The sequence below is a fragment of the Heteronotia binoei genome, chromosome 2 (assembly GCF_032191835.1).
Source record: "Heteronotia binoei isolate CCM8104 ecotype False Entrance Well chromosome 2, APGP_CSIRO_Hbin_v1, whole genome shotgun sequence".
Taxonomy (NCBI): Eukaryota; Metazoa; Chordata; class Lepidosauria; order Squamata; family Gekkonidae; genus Heteronotia; species Heteronotia binoei.
In genome coordinates, this window is record NC_083224.1 from 138,611,288 (window position 1) to 138,634,808 (window position 23,521).

The following is a 23,521-nucleotide window of genomic DNA, read 5'->3' on the forward strand; positions in this document are numbered from 1 at the left end:
GATGTGGCTTAGGGTTGTGTTGCATGCAAAAGACCTCAGGTTCTGCCTCTCACAGCTCTACTTAAAGAATCTCATGTAACAGCATTATGAAAACAGCCTTATGTTCCTGGGAGTTGCTATCAGTTGTAATAAAAAGTATTGAGCTATGGAGTGTTTGTGTATGGTTAAGTCTAAGTATATACTCAGTAGTCTCAATGTGTGCATGTCTTGAGAATATGCTCAGTAGCCTGAGTATATTCTGTTCAACTCAACATTGTGCACAGACACTGTGCAAGACATGGGAAGTATATGGGAAAAATCTGAGCCTGCTGCAAATTTGTCTCCTATGTTATACCTATAGGAGTTCTAGAAAAAAGTAGAATTCTGATTAAAAATAGTATAAAATTAAATTCTTACCAGGAAATTGTTTAAGCTGCGAGGTGATGAGGTAGGAGATTATGGGAACTGATATCCAGTTAGCATTTTCAGCAGACCAAAATTTTCAAGTTTTTTAGTTGACGCCACAATAGCTTAACCAATTAAAATACAATATGATAAACAGATCTAATTGTGTAAGGATCATAACCAGCATTAATGTGTGTAATATAAGAGGAGTTCTTTTTGATTCCATTTCATCAATCTCCTGTACTTCTCCTTTCTTGAGACAATTATCCGTGAAAACATTTCAATGTGCTGTTTTTCAAATTTCAATGCTACTTTCAGCTTGCTTGCCTTGTCCTGATATACCAAGCTTTTCATTTTAATGTTTGAGTATTTGTTCAAGTCTGTAGATTTTACATTTTTAATCTTCCCTAGAACAGTGGTGAATAATGGCCCCTGGCAGGAGATAATGAAATTTTCTTAATTTATATTTTCAAGCAGAAGCCTCAATTGAAAATGGCATCCTATGGCCTGGAGACATAGCTCTAGTGCAAGTTTCAGGGGAGTTGTAATAATAATGCCGTGCCAACGGTGACGGGGAATGATAGGACAGTGAAGAAGTAATTTAAGAAAGAAAAGGGAACGTACCAAAGCTTTATTGTAGCATATCTAATGATCTGCTGAAGATTCCCAATGGCTTTTAGAGCATGACAGGAGAAACTAATGTTATCTTGCCAAAACAGAAGCCTCTCCTTAATCAGTAGAGCAAGACTATTGATTAAAGCACCTCACACAAATAGATTACGCATGGAATCTCATCTCCATACTTTTCACTTGGTAAAGTGTAATAATGAGCATAAGATAATCAAAAGAAGAGCAAAAGCAATTTGTTGAGAATTGTACAAATCGAGATTACAGCGGGAACACAAACAAATTATAATGGAAACAGTGATGCTTTTAAAGCCAGGCGCGGGAGGATGAACTTGCACAGAATGCTGGAATAAACGTGAAGTGGGCAGATTTAACAGCAGGTGAAAGACCGATTTGCTTTTCTGGGACCTTCTTCATCTGAAGTGTGAAGAACCTAGCCCTGCATTTGCACAGTCATTCATTTAAGGTGAGCCAAGTTCGGTATCTTGCTGGAGCTGTTAATTAACTGACCATTTTTGGTTTCAGATTTCCCACAGGGATATATCTGCACCAGATAAACTGAATTATTTTCAGTTGTGTTTAAATGAAAATGTTTTAGTGTGTGAGTGTGTATCTATTTCAAAACATGAAATGTCAAAAGTTCTTTAACCTTTACTTTCAAATAAGTGCTGTGTGTGTGTGTGTGTGTGTGTGTGTGTGTGTGTGTCTGGAACCGTAGCAGAGAAAGAGATGCCTGTGTAAGTGTGAGGTGGAGAAAAGTGCCGTGAAGTCACAGCTAATTTATGGCGATCTCATAGACTTTTCAAAGCAAGAAACATTCAGAGATGGTTTGCCATTGGTTGCTTCTGCTCCTTGACCCTGGTATTCCTTGGAGGTCTTCCATCCAAATACTAGCCAGGGCCAATCCTGCTTAGCTTCCAAGATCTGATGAGATAGGACTAGTCTAAGTGGAGTGTGTACTGTGTATGAAAATAAATAGGATTCCTTATTAATGCAAGTAGATATCATTTGGCTTAGAGTCAAAGAAACATGACTTTCATTTGTGGAATGGAACTTGTCCACCCACATGCCACCATAAAAAACTTATGGTGCTTGAAAATCATATGGAACAGTATTTGTTGTAGTATAGGAGGGATAAGGAAAGCTTGTGAATCTCTTGTGGCAGTAAAACTGCCTTCTGTTTGTGCAAGGGCTCAGTTCAATCCATCCCATTGTGTCCAAGGACAGAATGTCCCCAGTTTTTCTGAACACTGAATCTTAATTTTACAAGAAATGGAAATTATATCCCTAATACTACCCTAAACGTTATATCTCAGAAAGCTGTTTCATTTGTATGTAATTTGAGGGCAATTATAGCCCTGAACAAAAAGCTCTCAAAATTAGGGAACACTGATACTATAGACAAGGACCTTGAATTCTGAATAAAGGGAATAGCAATCCTGTCCAGCACATGTAAGATTGTTCAGACAGAATGCAAGAATATCAGCAGTGCCCAATGTATACATATAGAAATATTGGCAAATATTTATATTACGTTAGTTTGTCATAACTGTGCATTGGCTACCATCTGGCTGCTGGCTTCTGGATAGTAGCACATTATACTGTATTAGTTTTGTGTATAGCGCAATACTGTTAGGCATTTTTCTTTCTCAAAATAAATAATATATTTTGTCCTACCACACGTGCCCCCACAGCCAATATAGCTTTTTTTGTTACTGTTCTGCTTCACTGAGAAATCTTAATTAGGTGCAGTATTTATTGATCAGATTTTTTTTAAATCATGGAAGTCCTAACTGAACCTAACCTTTTTAAAAATTATTTTTATTAAAATAGAGAACAAAATAACTCCTCTATTTACATGAATTTGAAGGAAGATGGGCCTTGGAGTAAGTAGTTTATCAAACTTTCGTAGTAGTTTCTTATCCCAGCAAGGAGCAACTTAGTGAGTACAAGGACTGTGGAGCCAATCAAACATTATCTTGAAAGACTAACAGAAGAGAAAAGGGAAGCTCATATTTGGACATTTAACACATGCAAATCTTATGGCTTTTGTATATTAGGGTTACTCAGAAGTAGATCCCATGTTATTCAATGGGGTTTACTCACAGAAAAGTTTTCTTAGGAGGGCAGGAGAATGGACTAGCTAGCCCCTTGCATAATTGCTGGTGTGATCAGTGATTACGGTGTGAGAGAAGGAGTGGCAGCAGTGCCACCTTCACTGCTTAAAGGCAACTTTCAGGCTATTATTCCTAGCTACTTGAGAAATATTTTTGACAATGCTATAGGCAGTGAACAAATGGTTTTTATTATGGTAGTGAGCAAACTGGATGCACACACACACACACACACACATATAATATAATATATATATATACACACTGTGGCTAATAGCCACTGATGGACCTCTGCTCCATATTTTTATCTAACCCCCTCTTGAAGCTGGCTATGCTTGTAGCTGCCACCACCTCCTGTGGCAGTGAATTCCACATGTTAATCACCCTTTGGGTGAAGTACCTCCTTTTATCCATTCTAACCCGACTGCTCAGCAATTTCATTGAATGCCCACGAGTTCTTGTGTTGTGAGAAAGGGAGAAAAGTACTTCTTTCTCTATCTTCTCCATCCCATGCATAATCTTGTAAACCTCTATCATGTCACCCCGCAGTCGACATTTCTCCAAGCTAAAGAGCCCCAAGCGTTTTAACCTTTCTTCATAGGGAAAGTGTTCCAAACCTGTAATCATTCTAGTTGCCCTAATCTGCACTTTTTCCAATGCTATAATATCCTGTTTGAGGTGTGGTGACCAGAATTGCACACAGTATTCCAAATGAGACCGCACCATCGATGTATACAGGGGCATTATGATACTGGCTGATTTGTTTTCAATTCCCGTCCTAATAATACCCAGCATGGCATTGGCCTTTTTTATTGCAATCACACACTGTCTTGACATTTTCAGTGAGTTATCTACCACGACCCCAAGATCTCTCTCTTGGTCAGTCTCTGCCAGTTCACACCCCATCAACTTGTATTTGCAGCTGGGATTCTTGGCCCCAGAATGCATTACTTTGCACTTGGCTACATTGAACCTCATCTGCCACGTTGATGCCCACTCACCCAGCCTCAACAGATCCCTTTGGAGTTCCTCACAATCCTCTCTGGTTCTTACCACTCTGAACAATTTAGTGTCATCCGCAAACTTGGCCACTTCACTGCTTACTCTCAACTCCAAAGCATTTATGAACAAGTTAAAGAGCATGGGACCCAGTACTGAGCCCTGCAGCACTCCACTATAAACAGTTTAAATTAATAAATTCTGTCTCCATCACATAGCCCAGTGTATAACCATACTAAAAAGTGTCAATGACAGATGTGTCATCCAGGAAAACCTAGAATTGCACTGCCACCACCCTCTCAACAAAATAGCATAGGAAGAGTTGATTGGATACTGAACCATAAATGGTCATATTATTCTCCCTAGCAGTGTTTTCTTTTCTTTTTTTTAAGTTGTGGATGCATAGCCACATCCTTTAGTGAATGAGGAAAGTATTCCAAGGTTGGTGATTGATTTATAATGAACAATAGGGCTCATTAATCTGTTCCTTAAGAGATTTTAGTAACCAGGATGGACAAGGATACAAATGGTGGCCTTCACAACTCCCTGGTGTCATAGCTAAATTTAAAGCCTTTGATACAGAAGTCAACAAGTACCAAAATACCCCACACAACTGAACCAGATATGAACTAGCTGATGCAGGGGTAGCAGGAAAAAATGATTTCGTCCTCACTATCATGATTACCTCCTAGGCCTTCAAAGAGTCTACAACATGCTTTGTCAGATACCTTTCAAGTCCCCTTCCCCCCCCCCCAAAAAAAAACCCAACAAAAAATAACAAGGCATGTCTTCAAATTATTCAGTTCTGTAACATGCAACAGTGCTGAATTCTACCAAGGAGTTTTAGTGATCACTTCAGAATGTTTGTATTGGAGGTTCCCACAGCAGCCTCAACATATGGCCATTTGAAATCCAAAAATCCCCCAGAGCATTCCAGAATCCATTTATTTATTTTATTATTTAAAATATTTATATTTCTTCAGACTAAAGAATTAACTGGATCCATAAGTCTCTGTGGGTAGAATATTTCAATTTATCGTTGATTCACCTAAGTCTTAAGCAGGTATGGTAAGTCTGTACTTATTTCCCCTAACCAGACTATGCCCTGCAGACAAGGCTTAGTGCAAACAAGTAGGTACAGCATAGACCCTTTTTCTCGAATTGAGTCCATCACAACCTGGGTCCAACCCACAAAAACCTCGACATTCTGAACTGGCCCAGACAAGGTGTCCTTAGTATACATGTTCAAGTCCTCTTGTTTGTTCAAGAACAAACGAGAAACTGCTAATATTTTAATTCAGATGACATTAATTTTTAAAATTGCATTCACTAGTCCAGTTTTCATTTAAAGCATGCAGAGTTGTACTGTCAAAATAGGTATGTTTGGCAGCTAAGCTCAAGTATTAGGCATTAGGATTGCAATCTCCAGGTTGGGAAACTCCTGGAAATTTTGGGATGGAGCCCAGGAAGGACAGGGACCTCAGCAGGATACAGTGCAATAGAGACTGTAATACAGTGCAATAGAGACTTCGAAAGCATCCATTTTCTCCAGGGGAACCGATCTATGTACCCTGGAGATGAGATGTAATTCCAGTGGTCCCACCTGGAGACTGGCATCCTTCTTGGGTGAGCATGTAATGAATGCTAGCAGCCAATGTACACAGATACAGAATAGTATGGTTCCTATGATTAAGTAGAACTCCCATAGGGGTCCTGCTGTTTTCTACATACATTTAGCATTGCATACATGTGGCATTAAAATTACACAGAGTGTACATTGTGAACCTTTCAGAAAACCTAACATTCTATTGCAGCAGGGAAATATATAATTTAAAAGTCATTGTGCTCTGGCTAATAATAGAAAAGAGGAGGAGGAGTGATGTAGACCTATGAAACTCTGTTCTTCTCTAGCTTCTGAGATTTCATCAGGAATTGTCCATACATTCACAGCTGCAATGGCTAGACATCTTTTTTTTTTAAAATGAAAGCTTATGCCAGTGATGGCAAGACTGGGAGCCACATCCAGCACTTTCACACATATTGTGTGGCTCCTGGAAGCCAAGGAGGAACTTAATGCAGGCTTACTTTCAAGCATGCTTAACATTGGGACCTCAGTCAGCCTCTGAGCGCCGACCTGTAGGTAGGCGACTGTTCTGATGTTTGTGAGGAGGGGGAAATAGACAGGCTTGCAAGCTCTTCTCCACCATTGCAGAGGTCATCCAGAAACCTAGAGCAGGGAAAGAGATCTCAAGAGCCAAGGGAGCCACTGAAAGGAAGGACAGAATTAGGAGAGCAAGGCAGGATTCCCCCTTAGTTTCATAGCTCTTGTAAGAGCTGTATTTACTAATCATGGTGTCAAGGCAAAGAGAGATGCACAATCACACAAATGGTGGTCTGTGTTTTATATGGTACGGATACATTTCCTTCTCCCATTGGTGCCAAAAATAATTCCCTAACCTTTCACTATGTTGATGTTATGGGGACCGTTATTCCCATTTTTTGGGTTTTTTTAAAAAAAGTCTCCTTCTAGCATGGTTGTGTTATAAAGTGCATACATATGTATTTTATCTTTATGTGCAAAGAAAGTATTAAGAGTTTTAATAAAGATATGTGTGTGATATTTGTTCATGTCTCACAGCTCTCGAACATCTGATGTTTATTCTATGTGGTCTTATGTTAAGCAAGATTGGCCATTCCTGGTTTATGTCTTTCCCTCTGCCAATTTTTATTTCTTGTATTCCAAGTATATTGGTTTCTTTCATGCTTTTTATGACATTTTACTCCATTTATGCCATTTATATGCAAGAGTATGCAATTGACAGAAAACAGCATTGCACACACTGTGTGGGTATTCACGGGGAAAATTTAGCATGAGGAAACAGCAGTTGGTACAGAATAAAGTCTTGGGTTTGATTCACAGAGAATCAAAATGGTGACTTTGTTTGTTGTTATTGTTCATTATTAAGAAGAAATAAGAAATTTGATAGCATTCTTAATTGCTACAACAGCATCACAGATACAGAAAGCATTCATAGCCTGAGATCAGTGTTACGGACTGAAAAAAATCTGCACCATTCGTGATGCTTTTGACAGTATTCTAAAACAAGTCCCTTCCCGCAGCAGAAGATGAGAGAGAGAGAAAGAGAGATGGATAAGGAGTTCTCAAGTCATATGAAAATTTTGCAGCTAGTCTGGCTTTAATATTTGCACAGCAGCATGAATTTAAAATATAGCTTCATCTTGCACCTGTTGGCAGAAGACAGATGTTAGAAGCACCCTGACACAAGACAGATCGCCTCAACTTGTGGAAGGGTATTCAGTAGTGTGGGAAGTACTAGCAACGCTGGAATTGATGTACAGCTGAAGTCAAAGGCTAGACTATTATTTTAAGATCTGGCTTCCTTTCCTTGAGTTTACTGACAAACAGAACTCACCCAGGAGATCAGCCAAGCTTTCTTTGTTTAGTCACCAAACTGTTTCCGATCTTTTTACTTCCTTCCTTTGCTTTTAGGGCACAGATAGTTTTGTTTTGCTTTGTTTTCATTTTTACTAACTGACTTAGCCATTTTAATATTTTCTATAAATTTTCTATAAAATAATGGAGTCAACTTTTTATTTGGAAGTTTTTACTATAGGGCTTCAAGCATCACAGTTTTTCAGGGTGTATGCAAAAATGCACAAGACACTGATAGAAGTATACATTTTAAAGAAAACCAGTGTAAACTATGGGAAAAATCAAAAGGCACCAATCCAGCTTTTAAAACTACAAGGGTTGATTTTCCACAAAGCCAAATTTAAATCTGTTATTCAACAGATAGGAATTTAGTGTTGTGGTTAGAGTGACGGTCTATCCTCCAGTTCTCCATGGAAGCTTGCTGGGTGTCCAATCACATGCTCTCAGTGTGATCTACCTCACAGGGCTGTTGTGAAAATAAAATGAAGGCAAAAATGTGGTAGGTAATTTTGGATCCCATTGAAGAGAAAAACAGGATATAAATGAAGCATTTAAAAAACCTTATCCTAAATAAATTTTAGTTAAATTAATTCCTTTACTTTCCATTCCCCCTTACAGGTGCAACAACCGAACTCAGTGTATAGTAGTTACTGGATCAGATGTGTTTCCTGATCCTTGCCCTGGAACATACAAATACCTCGAAGTCCAATATGAATGTGTCCCCTACAGTAAGTACTTGCTATTTGTTCTTGTTCACTTCCTCTAGCTTTCACAATTGATGCCAGAGTCATGCTACATTTACAAAAAGAGCATACGTTTATGGCCTGAGAACCATTATGCATGCGGAGCACTTACAGACTAGGACCTCCAATTAGCTTCACAAGTGTGGAAAGGAGCCATAATGTAATGCTGGCCAAGTGTCTGTCTGTGTTCTTAAGTGTTTGGCTTTTAAGACCACTAGGGTTGATTTTCCACAAAAACAAACTTGAATTAGCTATTCAAAAGACTAGATAGGAATTTGTACTTTTGCCCAATGCCAGTTACTGACAAATTGGCTTGGCTTGTAGTTTTCTAAAGAAATCACTGGCTTCCATTTTAATCTTCAGCCATCTGAAAAGACTCCCTGCTGTGGTAACTTGGGTGTTTGTATTCCATGGAAATATTTAGGGACTCTTTCCCTAATTATTCATCGATTTTGTAAAGGATTTTAAAGTGTTCATATAGAAGCTCATGAGTTTTGTACTTCATGCTCACTTTTACAGCATTTTACATTTTTTTTTTAATTTGCAGAATTTCACAGCTTGAAAATACTAGGTTCAGGAACATGTTACACTGTGATAGATTCTATACTATTTTTTCTTCCTCTGCTTTTATCATTGCTTCCCATCTGCAGAGAACTTTGGCAGGCCTTATGCAGTCCATGAGACTTGTGCTACTTGCCTTGTCTCTAAAGAGCTGATTCATCCCATTTCTGAAAAGCTTTTATTTTCTCCTTCATAATGCTGTTCCTCAAAATAAAAATCGCGCTTAGCCTCATATTTTCCATTAGAGAAAGGTCGTTGCTTGTAACAGTAAACTCCAGCAATGCATTGATTGTGCTTCCATTTATTATAAATGTGAGATATAAGGTTCTTAATACACAGGAGCCCTTCAGACTTTTAAAAACACAGAATTAGTGTGCTTTTTTTGTGTGTGTGTAGGTAAAGAGAACACACACCTTGTATGCGATGTAGCACTTTAGGGCTAGCACTGTTCATGCATCAAAATTAAAGGATTGTATCAAAATAAGTAGTATCAAAATAAATAATATCAAGATTCTACTTGGCTAGTTATGCACCTTAAAAAAAAACTAACCTAAAACATCTAGGCAGTGATCAATATTAAATCACTATTAACTTTACTGAGCCAAAGGTTGACCGCTGATCATCTTTTCCTTTCATTCTCACTGTGTATTCTGGTCTCATGGTGGAAGGGATGCTTGTTGTGATTTTATTTTTCTGTGCTTTCAGTAGGGTTGGAAGCCTACTGTGTGTGCTGACGTTAGTGTCTGTCCTCCTGTGTCTTTCATTGGTGGCTCATTGTAATCATTTTTGTGTATAACTTTTGAGGAGGAATGTTGTTTTCTATATCTAACAAAAACCATTTTGTTTCACAAAGTCACCTCTACATAATTTCTATTCCTAAATCCCCAGAAAGAGGCAGTGACTGGTTTCAAGACATAAGCCAAGGGATGCCAACTCTGGGTTGGGAAGTTCCTGGAGATTTGGGGTAAAGCCCAGGGAGGGTGGGGTTTAAGAAGGGGAGGAAATTCAAGAGGGTATAATTACAGAGTTCACTCTCAAAAGCATCCTTTTTCTCCAGGTCAACTGATCCCTGTGGTCTGGAGATAACTTGTAATTCCAGTAGCTCTCCAGGTCCCACCTGGAGGTTGGCAACCCTATGCCAGAATGTCAAGGATGAGGCAATGAAAACCAGAATTATTCAAATATTATTTTCAGATTACAGATAATTTTCCATGCTATTTTTAGGGAGACAAATGTGGATATGTCCTGCTGATTGGGTTTTCCTATCAATAAATTTGTTTCTTTTACAGTTCACAGAAGAATACTCTGCACGGCATTGCCTATGCAGAACTCTTAACATATAGTTATTTTACTCCTTTGGAAAATATATAAAAATTCATATATTGCTTGTTACTTATCCTCTTTTAATACTCTCAGTTGCCTTGGGAAGGACTGAAATCAACCTTTTCTGATTCATGAATCAGATTCAGAGCTTGAATTGGCAGACTTCGAAAGTGATTTAAGATTAGTGAATTATAATATTTTCTTGTTTGGATTACAAGGTCAAATTAGAACGTTACTTACTTGATAATATTTAAATATACTAAAATTGGCTGCAATCCTGTGCTAATTTACATGTTTTTGCATATATTGAAGTCATTTAAGCATACATAGCTGGGTGCAGGATTACAGCCTCTCTCAACAGTCCCATCAGCCCACTGCAGGGTTTTGTGGATTTTACCAGGAGCTACTAGAGAAAATAACAAGAGAACTCTAGGTCCAGCATGCCTCAGTCATGCATGAAAGACTGGATTGCAGCTTTTTATTTTGTTTAGTATGACTGAGTTTAGACATTGCTTTGTTCTGTATTAGAGAACTTGTTATATCCTGCGGGGTTGGAGAGAACTATATAACTGGAAGATTTTAAGAAAATTCATATTGTTGCTTAGTAATTCAGTTCTCTTAACAATACATGTCAGGCAGAATATACACTAGTAATTCAAATTCTTGTACCTTGTCTGCTTTAAAACATCTCTATTAAATCATATGACTGTTATTACATGATATTAATTTAATAGTTGGAGAAATATCAAATATTATATACCATCACAGTTAGTGAATTATTGGTTTATAATTGTGAAAATGCAAGTGTGGATTTCCAGGTTTTGCAAAGCTGAGAATGGAGACTAAGTGCCCAAATGATAGTGTAAAGAACTGTGGTCCCCAAATTAATTGTGTGTCATATAAACTATGACAGCCCTTAAAATATCTAACAATAAAGTCCCAATCCTTGTATGAATATTCCTGTTTATCTACATATGCCGTATCTTAATCTTTTCTTTCTAAATTCCAAATACAGCAAAAGGCTTTGTTATCCAGCACTTGATTATCTAAAATGCTCTGTTATCCAGTATCAACCGGTGGCAAGCTCCTCCCACTGAGCCGCCATTCCTCTGCATCTTCAGACCTCAGCACACCCCACTCCTGCTTGTTTAGCCAGTCAGCTTTGTGCCTCCAGCTATTACTGGGCTTTTGACAGCTGATGTCATCATCAGGTTCTACTTCCTTTCATCCTTCCAGAGAGTGTTGGGAGCCAGCTCTGCTGGAGGGTTCTCAGACAGCTGGTCCTCTTATCTATCTTCTACATGTGTTGGATCTGTGACTCAGAGGGAAAGGGTCTTACCAGGTGTGGGAGCTATTGTCATGGCATTCCCAGCTGGGTATGGGTTGGTTGCTAGTGTTTGCTGTGGATAGTGGGATGGGGCAGAGCAATAAGTTTAAATATCTGGCATATTTGATTAAACTGGCAACCCCCATTCTTCATGAGTGCCTGATAACTTAGTTTTTACTGTGATCTTCATGTTATCTGTCTGTGTGAGGTTTATCATTCTTTCTGTAGTGGAGCTGTGAAGAAGTTTTCTGTGTATAGCATGAGAGTTCTAGATGCTTTGCAGTGCTCAAATTTCAGTCCTTTCAGTGCCTAGAATTCTGAACTACTGGAAATCCATTTCAGAAACTCAGCTGTTGCTTCATGGTTGACAGTTACATCCTAAATATTCAGACACAGCTCTTAAGGTTTTGCATCTTTTTTCTTTGCTTCAGTGGTGAACTGCTTCAGTTTTCTGCGCTGAAATTAACAAATGCACTTACAATCCATCGTGTGTTTCAGGTTCTAGGCCATGGACAGAGATCATCTGTATCAGAAATATATATGTATCACCATGTTATTCTTCACTAGTACACCTGGTATATAATGCATTATTTTTTGAGCTTGATTAGTGAGTGGGAGAGGGTAGTCTGTGCAGTTTATTAAATTCAGTGATAGTTTTATTAACTCATGCTTTACCTTTGATGAATGAACTTTTTCTCCCCTTATTAATTTATTTGGATGTTAACTGTACTGCCTCTCATCTGTAAGATTTTCAAGCCAGTGCACAGGAGGAAATGACACAACTTAACAATCAACCCTATTAAACCAAAATAGGAGCAATGCTAAAGCAATGAACAATAGAAGCAGCAGAAATATTTTTAAAATACAGTGTAACAGATAAAACTGTGAAATGTGCATATCCAGTTGAGTAGTATATACAAGAACAAGTATATTAATTACACAATAGTGACCAGTAGTACACCAGCAAAGAAAAAAAATCACCAATATATGGATATATAAAAAACCTGGAAGATACCAGGTTGGTATTGGTGGAGAGTAACTCCACAAATGAGAGGGCAAACGAGATAAGGTCCTTTCTTCTATGACCACTCACCTAACATCAGTTAACAAGGCATATGCAACAGTGTTTTGGAGATACATGACAGTCTTTAGGTACGCCAATCTGAATCCATTTAGACCTTTATATGTAAAAACCAGTACTTTGCATTGAGATTGGAAACCGATTAACAGCAAAGTGAAGCTCTTTTAAAACTCATGAGATGTGATTGTGGACAGATATACAAGTTTATAAGGTTGCAGCTATCCTATGCTCATTTATAAGCTGTTGTTTATGCACAGTTTTCAAACATAGTCCCACATGGAAAGCAAGCTGGCATATTATCATGCAACATATCATTTGCTGTCAGGTCTAGTTAAATAGAGTTGCCAGCCTCCAAGTGGTAGCAGGAGCGCTCCTGGGATTACAACTGATCTCCAGACGACAGAGATTGGTTCACCTGGGGAAAATGGCTGCTTTGGAAGGTGGACTCTATGGCATCATACCTCATTGAAGTCCCTCTCCTCTCCAAATTCTGTTCTAAATCTCCAGGTATTACCCAACCCAGAGATGGCAACCCTACTACTTAAAGGTGTCATTTAGGCTTCTGGATGTTGATGGGGGGGGTGTCATGGTATATCAAGCAGCAGTGCTAAAAGGATGCTTAAAGAACCCCTTAACTTCCCAGAAAAGAGTTAGTGACTTGTTATATTACATTCATGTTACATGAAAAAAAGCTTTCTCATCTGAATGTTTGGAAATACTGCAGGGTCTGCAAAGGTGAAAAGAGCATTCAGGTCCCAGGGAGCCATAAAATTTATCTAGTTGATTTACTTACTTCGATTTATAGCCAACTATGCTAGGACTGTTAGAAAATTTATATAAAAGAAAGTGAAAGAAGGATAGTGATTTTGTTTCTTGCAAACCCATGTAGTTCAGTACAGGTTATTTATGTGATTTTTACCCACCCTTTGATCCAGAAGGATCTCTATAATGTTCTAAATTTCCCCCTTAGACAGGAAATGCAAACACCAGCTTTATGTAAGGCAGCAAACTAGACTTATCACATATAGAGTTTTCCCTTGCTTCTCCCCCCCCCCCCCCCGTGCTTGTATGTCCTTAAGATGAATGAAGGCAAATAGCTGGATAACAACCTAATGGGCATATCTATGGTAGCAACTGTCTGCTGTCAGTGGGAAGCTCTTAACATGTGAAGAGTAGACCTCTATTATCAAATATGCAGTTGAGATTTATTCACTTTATGTACGTGAATGGTTTAAGGAAATATTTTCCACACTTTTCTGTTACTCCAGAGGGAGCACCAGTTACAAACACAACCAAGCCACCTGCCACCACACTGTGGTGCTTGCACACAGCAGGCCAACTCCAGAGAGGTTTACATGTATCTCAGTCTTTTGTGGAAAGGGGTCCTGATCCTGATAGATGAATGCACAGTTGCACTCATTCTTGGCTAACATCTGTCCTATCTTATATTTGCTCCTACTTTTAACAATCTTCACTTATTTGTTTCTTGTATGCAACAGCAGGACAACTCACTTTTTCTGCCTCAGAGAGTTATTAAAGCCAGTATAAAATGTGCTAACTTTTCCAGGCAATGTGGCATTAAAATCTTCACTTAAAAATTAAAAAGGAAGAACTGGTCTAACATAAGACTCTGGCAGATATCCTTTTGCCCTAGAATATATGTTACAGAATAATGAGAAAACCTGGTCAGGAAGACGTTTACTACAATAGTTAGATATTGCAATATCCCTACAACAGGGGTGGGGAACCTCTGTCCCGAGGGCCATATGCAACCTTCGAGGTCACTTGATGTCGCCCTCGGGGATTGCTGGGCCAAACCATGTGGCAGCCTCTCTGGGGCCTGGCTGGCCAGTGAGGATCGTGGGGCCCAGTCGCGCTGTGCAGCAGCCTCCCCAGGGCCTGGCATGGATCACAGGGCCCAGATGTACTGTGCGGCAGCCTCCCTAGGGCCTGGCTGGCCGACCAGAATTGCTGCAGGGTATGGAAAAGTTACTGTCACAGTTCAGTTTGCACTTGATTATCCCAGATGGTGTAGCCTAATATGCTAATGAGTGTGTGACCTAATATGCTAATATTAGGGGATGTGGTCTAATATGCTACTGAGTTCCTGCTGGGCTTTTTCTACAAAAAAGCCCTGGACCTAGGCATTTGCCTAGGGCAGTGGGCCCGGTCTGTGTGTGTCAGATTAGACTCTCCCTACATGACTTCAAATAGAAAAACAATTATTCGCATTAATTTTGATGGCCTGAATCGTTCTCCCTTGGCGGAGCACTGTTTTTTAAGTTGATAATTTTTTTGGCCCGCGAATGATGTTATAAATATCTATATGGTCCTTGGCAGAAAAAAAGATTCCCCACCCCTGCCCTACAATCTTGTCATTGTTCAGATTGCTTAGCTATCTAAAATTATTAACTAAAAATCAGCATGCTCAGGTCATCATCTCAGATGAACTACATCCTACTCTGTGAAACTTAAAACAGTGCATTGGATTGCATAGTAAAGAGCTAGAGCTCTGTGCATTCTATGCTGTATAACCTTTATGCAGTTAAAAACTTGCTGGTTTTTTCACGTCTTCCAGATTTGCATTAGATATGGTAGTATTGGGAAGATTATGCACTCTGAGCTTTCCTAATTCTTGCATTCCTGCAAAATACATTCTCATTCACCAGCTGTTTCTGTTTGTTTGTCAAAAATCAAATCTATTGCCAGGATTCTTCCCGCCTCCCTTAAACCTTTTCAGGAAGAAAGATTGCCACTAAAATTAAAATTCTAAAAAAGCCTAAGATGCATTGCTTTGTCCTTGAATAAAAGTGTTATTGATTAAATTACAGAGAAATTGAGAGTATCCCACTTGACATTTCTTTCAATTATACTGCACAATGTATGTTGATACTTCGAATAACCCAAGTCAGTCCTTTTAGAATTAATAAGCACATCAGAAGCACCACTTTTCTACATCTGTGCATGACATTTTTTTAGCCTTGTTTGGACCTAGGAATTCAAGGGGAAATATTATGAAGTGTTTAATTCTTTAGTTGTACTGATTGAACTTTACAGTTTTATTTGCTTTAGCATATTCACCCCTGAAAATGTATAGCTATGTATAGTGTAGCCACAGCAGATATACCACTCATAAATTTTGTTATTGTTTTTTTATATCTTTGTTCCAGTAGCATTTATTCTAAGCAGGTACAATGCTCTTCTTTTTAAAATATGTAGTGAGCTTATACAGGGAATCATCAGGACGTTATTAACGCTAAATTAAGAGGCTTCCAAATGTTTGTGCTCTGTACTTGAACGATGAACTGCTGTCATATTGAAAAGTATGCCATATATGTCAACAATAAGGAATATTTATGTCATCTAGAGAAAGTTGGTTGTGCCACTGAAAATTAATAGGACTAGAGTAGCTAACTGTACAATCTGATGTGCAGAATCTTTACAGATTGCAAGAAGTTTATTTCTAAAGATTCCTATGATGGATCGTATTATAGTGCTATGAAACTTGGGTTTTTACATAACAATCATACATGGTAATGAAAAGTCAGTATACACCATTTTTACAGGAAATAATGTATTTATTCCATAACTTAATATTTAAAGTATATTTTGTATAAACTTTTTGATGTACAATCTTAACACTGATGCAGGCTGCATACAAGCTGATATGACTAGCTTTTTCCAAGGAATATTTTCGAGACTATTTAACAATGGAATTTTGTAGCTGTTATTTTATTGGACACAAAATGGTTTTTATATTCTTCATCAACTTAGAGTCCCTTATGTGCCTGTTAATTTCATTTATGGAAGTAGATTCACTTGTGCAAGGTTACATGCATAAGAATCAGTTTCTGATTGGGGAAGCTGTGCAAGTGAGAAAGCTTTGCATTATTGTAACTACTTTCTCACACAGCGGTTTTCTTTATTAGCATTATAAAAAGTGTTAGTAACTACTTTCTCAAGGCATGTAAAGAATTACTTTTGTTAGCTAAGTGATTTCCCCCCTCACCCCATAAATGTTTGTTTTATCAGGCAGGTACAGGTGTATGCCTAATCTGATGTTTGGTAAGATTTGTTTTAATCACTAGCTTCCCAATTTGGGCCTGTTCGATGCTGAAGGATGTCTGTGGGTTCTACATGTTCCTCCTATCCTTTGTTGTTGCCTACTGTTCTTTGCTTCTTTTTTCTAGAGGTTGATTCTTATTCCTTTTAGAGAGGCTTTGCCATGCAAGATTCAAAGTTACATTCTGCAAAATAAAAATTTGTTACAACAAACAGAAGTAGAACACTAGCAGTGTGATGGTGGCGAGGATATGATATGTGTGCATACATATATTACATTCAAACTTACATAACACATACACATATACAGACCATATTAAAAGAAGGAGCTTTCTTTTTAAGATGAAGTTGTCAGGGTTCCACTTTGGGCTTGGGAATGGGGAGGGTATATATATCATGCATTAGTCAAGTCTTTCATTATTTATTCAGGTTGACTAAGTGAAACTACATCCCAGCATTTTCTGTATTGCCTCTTTAACCTACTAAAATGATTGATCCACATTCATGTATGTAACTGTAGAATCTCTCTCCTGCTAGGTCTTCCTGTTGTCTGTTTTCTCTTTATCCACTGTAGTGCAGTTCTTATTCTCCGTGTTAAACATCTGTTAACTAATTTAATCTTCGCCTAATAGTCAATTTGTGTTAATCTTCTTTTTTTTTCCCTTGCACTTTTTTTCATTTTTCTTCCGATGCTTGAAATAGAAGTGGAGCAAAAAGGTAAATAATGTACATAGTCCAACCCCCTCCCAGCTCCTTGTTATGTGCCTTATGGATGTTAACCTTCTCCCCTCCCCTCCCCTCAACACTGATACTATGATAATCAGCAGGATCTCATGTGTACACCTCATAAAGAAATGAACTTTGCAATAAACTGACTTGGCTGCTTAAAGCAGGTGGTGGGATTTATTGTCTGACGTACCTGCTCTGGGAAGGACGCTCCCTTTGCTTTCTTCCTCCCTTTTTCTTTCCCTGTCTTTCTCTTACCCTTGAATACTTCTTGTTACTTAAACCTCATCTTGCTTGGCTTCCAGAACCCACTCCATAGCATGCCATGGTTACAAGGGTTCCTTCCTGGTCTGTTCCATCCATTGCTTTGGTTGTCCTTTATTTTTGTTGCACCTGATTACAATCTCTTTAAATCTCATCCTTTTTATTTTCTTTTTAGTTTTTGTCATAAGTTGAGGCACTTATTACTAACCTTCCAATTTTGTAAAAGTTTATGAAAGTTTATAAAACCAAGTGTAGTTCTGCATTTCCAGTTCCATTGGTATACCATAGAACATTGGGCAATAAAAGGGAAACTTATCACATACTGGTTACTTGATAACATCAAGACACAAGCAAAGGGTAGGACATGTATTAGTTATGTATGATTTATCAAGCACTGTTGCCAGTGAAAAGGATGTTTTCTTCTATATAGTCACTTATAATGTTTACCTAGCATTTACTTGGTAGCATGAACATTTTAATTTTACAGAACTCTTGTCTTCCTTCTCTCTTGGATTGCTAGTTTTTGTTTGCCCTGGGACATTGAAAGCTGTTGTGGATTCTCCAACTTTATATGAAGCAGAGCAAAAGGCAGGTGCCTGGTGCAAAGACCCTCTTCAGGCTGCAGATAAAATATACTTCATGCCATGGACTCCATACCGTACTGATACCCTGATAGAATATGCTTCTTTAGAGGACTTCCAAAATGGACGCCAGCAGACGACATACAAGCTTCCAAATCGAGTGGATGGCACTGGATTTGTGGTATATGATGGTGCTGTCTTTTTTAACAAGGAAAGAACCAGGAATATTGTAAAGTTTGACCTAAGGACCAGAATTAAGAGTGGAGAGGCTATTATAAATTATGCTAATTACCATGACACTTCTCCATATAGATGGGGGGGAAAGACTGATATTGATTTGGCCGTTGATGAAAATGGCTTGTGGGTAATTTATGCTACAGAACAAAACAATGGGATGATTGTGATTAGCCAGCTGAATCCATATACTCTGCGTTTTGAAGCAACTTGGGAAACGACGTACGACAAACGGGCAGCATCCAATGCTTTTATGATATGTGGGGTTCTCTATGTGGTCCGTTCAGTATACCAAGACAATGAAAGTGAAACTGGCAAGAACTCAATTGATTACATTTACAACACAAGGTTAAGCAGAGGAGAGTACATAGATATTCCTTTCCCCAACATGTATCATTACATTGCTGCAGTGGATTACAATCCGAGAGATAATCAACTGTATGTTTGGAACAACAACTTCATTCTGCGATACTCTCTAGAGTTTGGCCCACCAGACCCTGCTCAAGGTAAGGATTCCCTTCTGTTTCTATTTCTCTGAGTAACTTTACTATATTTACTAGTGTAATTAAAATTCAATGTTTCAGAAGCTAATATTTATTTATGTTTGCCCCACTTTTCTCCTCATGGAAACCCAAAGTAGCTTACAAAATCATTCTCCCCTTTTCCACCATATCTTCACAATAATAATCCTGTGACATATGTTGGTCTAAATGAAAGTAGTGGGCTCAAAGCCATCCAGTGGTTTCCATGGCAGAGTGGGAACTTGAATCCAATTCTCCCAGCACCCTAACTACATTGCTACAAAGCTATACTCTTTAAGAGCTATAAAATCTGTTTTATAGTTCCTGACAGAGAACTAGTTTTAGCTGTTCTGTAGCCATATAACTAATGGTTTAGTTTGTTATTACAGTGACCAAAATAAATGTATCCACTTGGAATGAGATGCATATTAGCATTGGTTAGGTGTGGGATTTTTTGGTTTTGCAGACTCCTCCCCACCGCCAGCCAGCTGCCTAGCAAGGAAAGCCATAATATGCCTTTAGATCTCAGACAGGTTCAGAAGCTTGCAACTGCTCCTGTTTTAGAAAATTTGTGTGTGCTTTTAAATCTCAGTGAGACAAGTTGTGAGCGGGGGGGGGGGGGGGGTGCAGGAAGAGCCATGTATGTGAGAGAGAGGAAGTGAAAGAGCCTAATCCCTCTGTTCATTTTGCATTCCTTTTGGAAGCAGTTTGCATAGTAAAAGAGATAGTAAAGAGTTAACTAAAACCTGAGTATGGAATAGAGGAAAACTCCACCCTCTAGACCTCCCCATAAGTTGGTTGAAATACAGCAGATTTTTGCATTCAGCAACTCCACTGACTAAAACTATCTATACCATTGCCCCAGGGAGATTGCAAAAGTGTGGGCATGCAAACTGTTTATTTTGGCTGCTTTGTGGGTGTGTGTAAGAGGGAGAGGAAGAGGAAGGGGGGAGAGAGAGAGAATGTTAGTGGAAGTGCAGCTGCTATGGAACCATTTGAATGCAAAAAAAGAGGAGGAGTAAATGAAGTTTGTATTCAGGGAAATTGTATTTTTATTTATTCATTTTTAAGAAATTGGAAAGTCTCCTGGCTCCAACCCCCCCCCCCCAAAGTCTCCTGGCTCCATCCCAAAGTTCCCAGATATTTCCTGAATTGGACCTAGCAACACTCACATTGGTGCTTTTGGCTGATATTCAGCCTTCAAATTGAATAGCTTATGTAGGTTCCCTAGAAAAAAGGCATACAATTTTGCTAAATTAAAAAAAAAATGTCCTTCCTTCTTTTCTTTTCTTATTTGTGCCATAAAGCGAATCTAGGAATTTGTAGGCATGAACATTGCAAAAGTATTTCTGGCTGTCAGTCTCATTTCCAGTCTTCAGTATAAACTTAGTGAGGTTCGCAAATATGTTATTATGCACCAAACTTTGCAGCGTGTTATTATGCACCAAACTTTCCCACTGGTGTAGCAATTATACTGAGATTAATCACAGCTATCTAAAAGACTGAATTTTGTGTAAATTGCCAATGAATAGACATTTGGGAATAGACATGGGTCTCTAATCACACAGGTATCATTTTAGACCTGGCAGTAGTACCTTTCCTAATATGGGAAATGCATTCTATCTGGGTTTCACTTAGGGAGATTTTAAATAGGTTCCAAGTATCTCTCTCTCACAGTGTTTCTTCCTTTCTAGCCATGTGTTCAGTTCCAAGAAAACTTCTTTTGAACACTAGATAAATGATAAAGAATGTGCCGTTAACTTTTTTTTTTAAAGGACTGGGATCTTTTAAAGGACAGTGAGTCTAATTTTATTTGGCAATAGAATTATTCTACAGCATTTGATTCACTCTTCTTCAACCAGTACAATTAAACACATCAATTGGACTCTTCCAATTTACTTAATGTCCATGTCCAGTTTACTTAATGCCCATGTCCAGAATAACACAGCAGATCAATTAATCTGTAATTTTTAGATAGTGTTTACAATAGGAATATATCTCTTCAAATATCCCATTTTACCATGTTTTTCCCTTGATCTCTTTACAAAAGAATAGTGATATATATTTAATAGAAAACATGCTGGAGCAGTTAGAAAATGCAGACTTGCATATTTGGTTAGAAAAATTTACAGTTCATATTTCAGGCATTTCTTTTACAAAAGCATGCTTGAAATGTTTTTAGTTAATGAACCTATTTAACCCAAGTGATTTTAAGAATATGGTGAAGATGGATCTAATTAGTTTTGGATTAAATCATTAAAACATACTGATCAGGAAGATATACCTAGAGTGCATTGCATTCATTGCCCTCAGTCTTCCATATATTTAGAAAACCTGAAATGTTACTCATCAGTAAAGGAAAAGGAATCAACTTGAAACCTTTTGGGGGATCATTTGTTTAAACTGATTTGAGTTTGCAAAGCCATTTTAGAGTGATGGTAAATTTGTAAAATGGTCTGTCAAGGTAGTATTTTGGATCCTTTCAAGTTTTTAAGGGGAAGGAAGTTGCCTTCTGCTGATGTTCCCTGATATCAAGTGCTTGACGATGTCATGCGGTCAGTGCTTCTATTGCAGAAGTCATAGCCTCCATTGTTGGAATGCTTAATTTGAGGTCATTATGAAAAACTCAACAGACTTTGCCACTTCAGTTGTGATGAGAGCAGTAATGATATATTGACTTAATGAGCCCTTTATCTTTCATCTCTCTGCTTGTCAGCGCCTGGCTGTACCAAAGCTTCCTACTTACAAAAATTTCTCAAACACTATAGTCTTTACCCTTTTGACTGAAAAGAAGCCTTTGTCACATTCATCTGACCTGCTCTCCTAAATTTAAACATTAATTTCATTCTCAAGGCCAGATCATTTTTTACCTCAACTATGTGCTGCTTCTTGAAACTGGATATTGCTTGTGAGTTCTGCAGATTGCCATGGCTACAGCATTGCCATTTTTACCCAACCTGGAGTCCAGCAGGTTGCAATGCTGATGCTACACTTCATGAGATTGTCTGATTTGATTCCTCAGAATGTGCAGTCTTCCCTATTCCTTGCTTCATGGAGTATGCAAAATTATTACCAAGAAATGCTTTCGTGGTCAGAAACATTTCTTCCAATCATGGCACATTTCCACAGTTCCCAGGTGGTTTACTTTTGTTCCGTTGTTTTGAGCACCTTATTACCTTTGATCTTGTGTCAGTTAAGCATGTCTTTCTCTTTGAGTGGATTGTGTTTTGCATTTAACTATAATGCTTCAGCATGAAAACAAGGGGACAATGTGGCTACAATTGAACAAAACTCCCTGTGACAGTAAGTGGGAGCCCACATCTGGTGGGGTGAGGAATTGGTTTCTTTTTCAGCAATCCCTATGCCATTCTGTTAGACACGTGAGAAGATCAAGATTGTGACTTGGTTTTGTTCCATTAGCAGTCTTCTCAGCCTCTCCAAAATGTATTTAGCAAAAGAGTAAACACCTTTTGGTGCTTAATCTGAGCAAAGGGGTTTTTTTTTCCCCCTTTGAGTTGCAAACCTAAACTGCTTTACTGTCATACACACAAATGGTTATTATGTGATGGGATAATGTCCTAGGAACACAAGTTCAAAATTGGCACTGGTTACTTGTGGGACACAGGCCAAGTCTAGGAGTTCACTGGGGTATTTGATGCACAAACATGCATGTTTTTTCCATGTATTTCCTTTTTGATTTTCAACCATCATATTCTTGCTTTGCTGCCCCAATTTGTTTATCATGTCTTATTTTCTAATGGGAAACTATCTTGCTTTGAAATTTATGGATAGCTACTGGCTTATGTGCCAATATTTAAATATGCAAGAACAGTAGATTTCACTTACTACCTCTGACTCAGAGTTCCTTTTCCCAGCTTCAAATATTAAACTTTGTTTTATTTTGTTGACATGTCCCTGACCTTTTACTATATTATCACTGATATTTACATGAGATACAAGTATTTCAAGTAAGTTTCATAATTACCTGTTTCAACAGGAATTTCCTTCTGGCTGTCCCTGAACACACATAGCCAGAAAGTGCAGCCAAACAGGTGATAGAAAGTTGAAAGAGAGCAGGTTAGGTTTATCAGATATACTGTTCCTAGGGCACATCAATTTGGGCTGCTTTGGTTGTGCCTTGGTTAATCATGAGAGATCCCTTGCTGGTCTTCCTTAAACAGGAATGCTGCATATGCAAGTAACCAGTGCCAACACTATTAATTTCTGAATGCAAAAATCCACTTAACAGCCCAAAACAGGGATTTTACATTTCCCCCTCTGTGATATAGGCCTAAAGCAGCAATGCCAATTGACATCTTAAGAAATGTCATAAAATTAATTTGCAGGAGGAAAAGTAATGAGCTAAAGAGTGGGTGTTGACCAATTTATAAACCTCATAGCATATCCTATTGAATACACAGACATGTTAAAAGGAAGGGGCCCTTGATTTCCATCTTCTTTCATTATCTACTCTAAGTTTTCTCCATGTCTGCAATTAACAAGTCTGTTGGGATGCTTGT

General features: G+C 38.3%; 1 protein-coding gene across 21 annotated transcripts in view; it reads left to right on the forward strand.

The window, feature by feature from the left end:
- The window catches only part of ADGRL2 (adhesion G protein-coupled receptor L2), a 266,626-nt gene that overhangs the window by 185,191 nt on the left and 57,914 nt on the right, over positions 1-23,521 (forward strand). For all 21 annotated transcript variants that reach the window (XM_060232098.1, XM_060232101.1, XM_060232099.1 and 18 more), the window contains exons 4-5: positions 8,197-8,306; positions 18,186-18,986. In XM_060232098.1, coding sequence (XP_060088081.1) covers positions 8,197-8,306; positions 18,186-18,986 — 911 coding nt within the window. The remainder of the gene's footprint in view (positions 1-8,196; positions 8,307-18,185; positions 18,987-23,521) is intronic.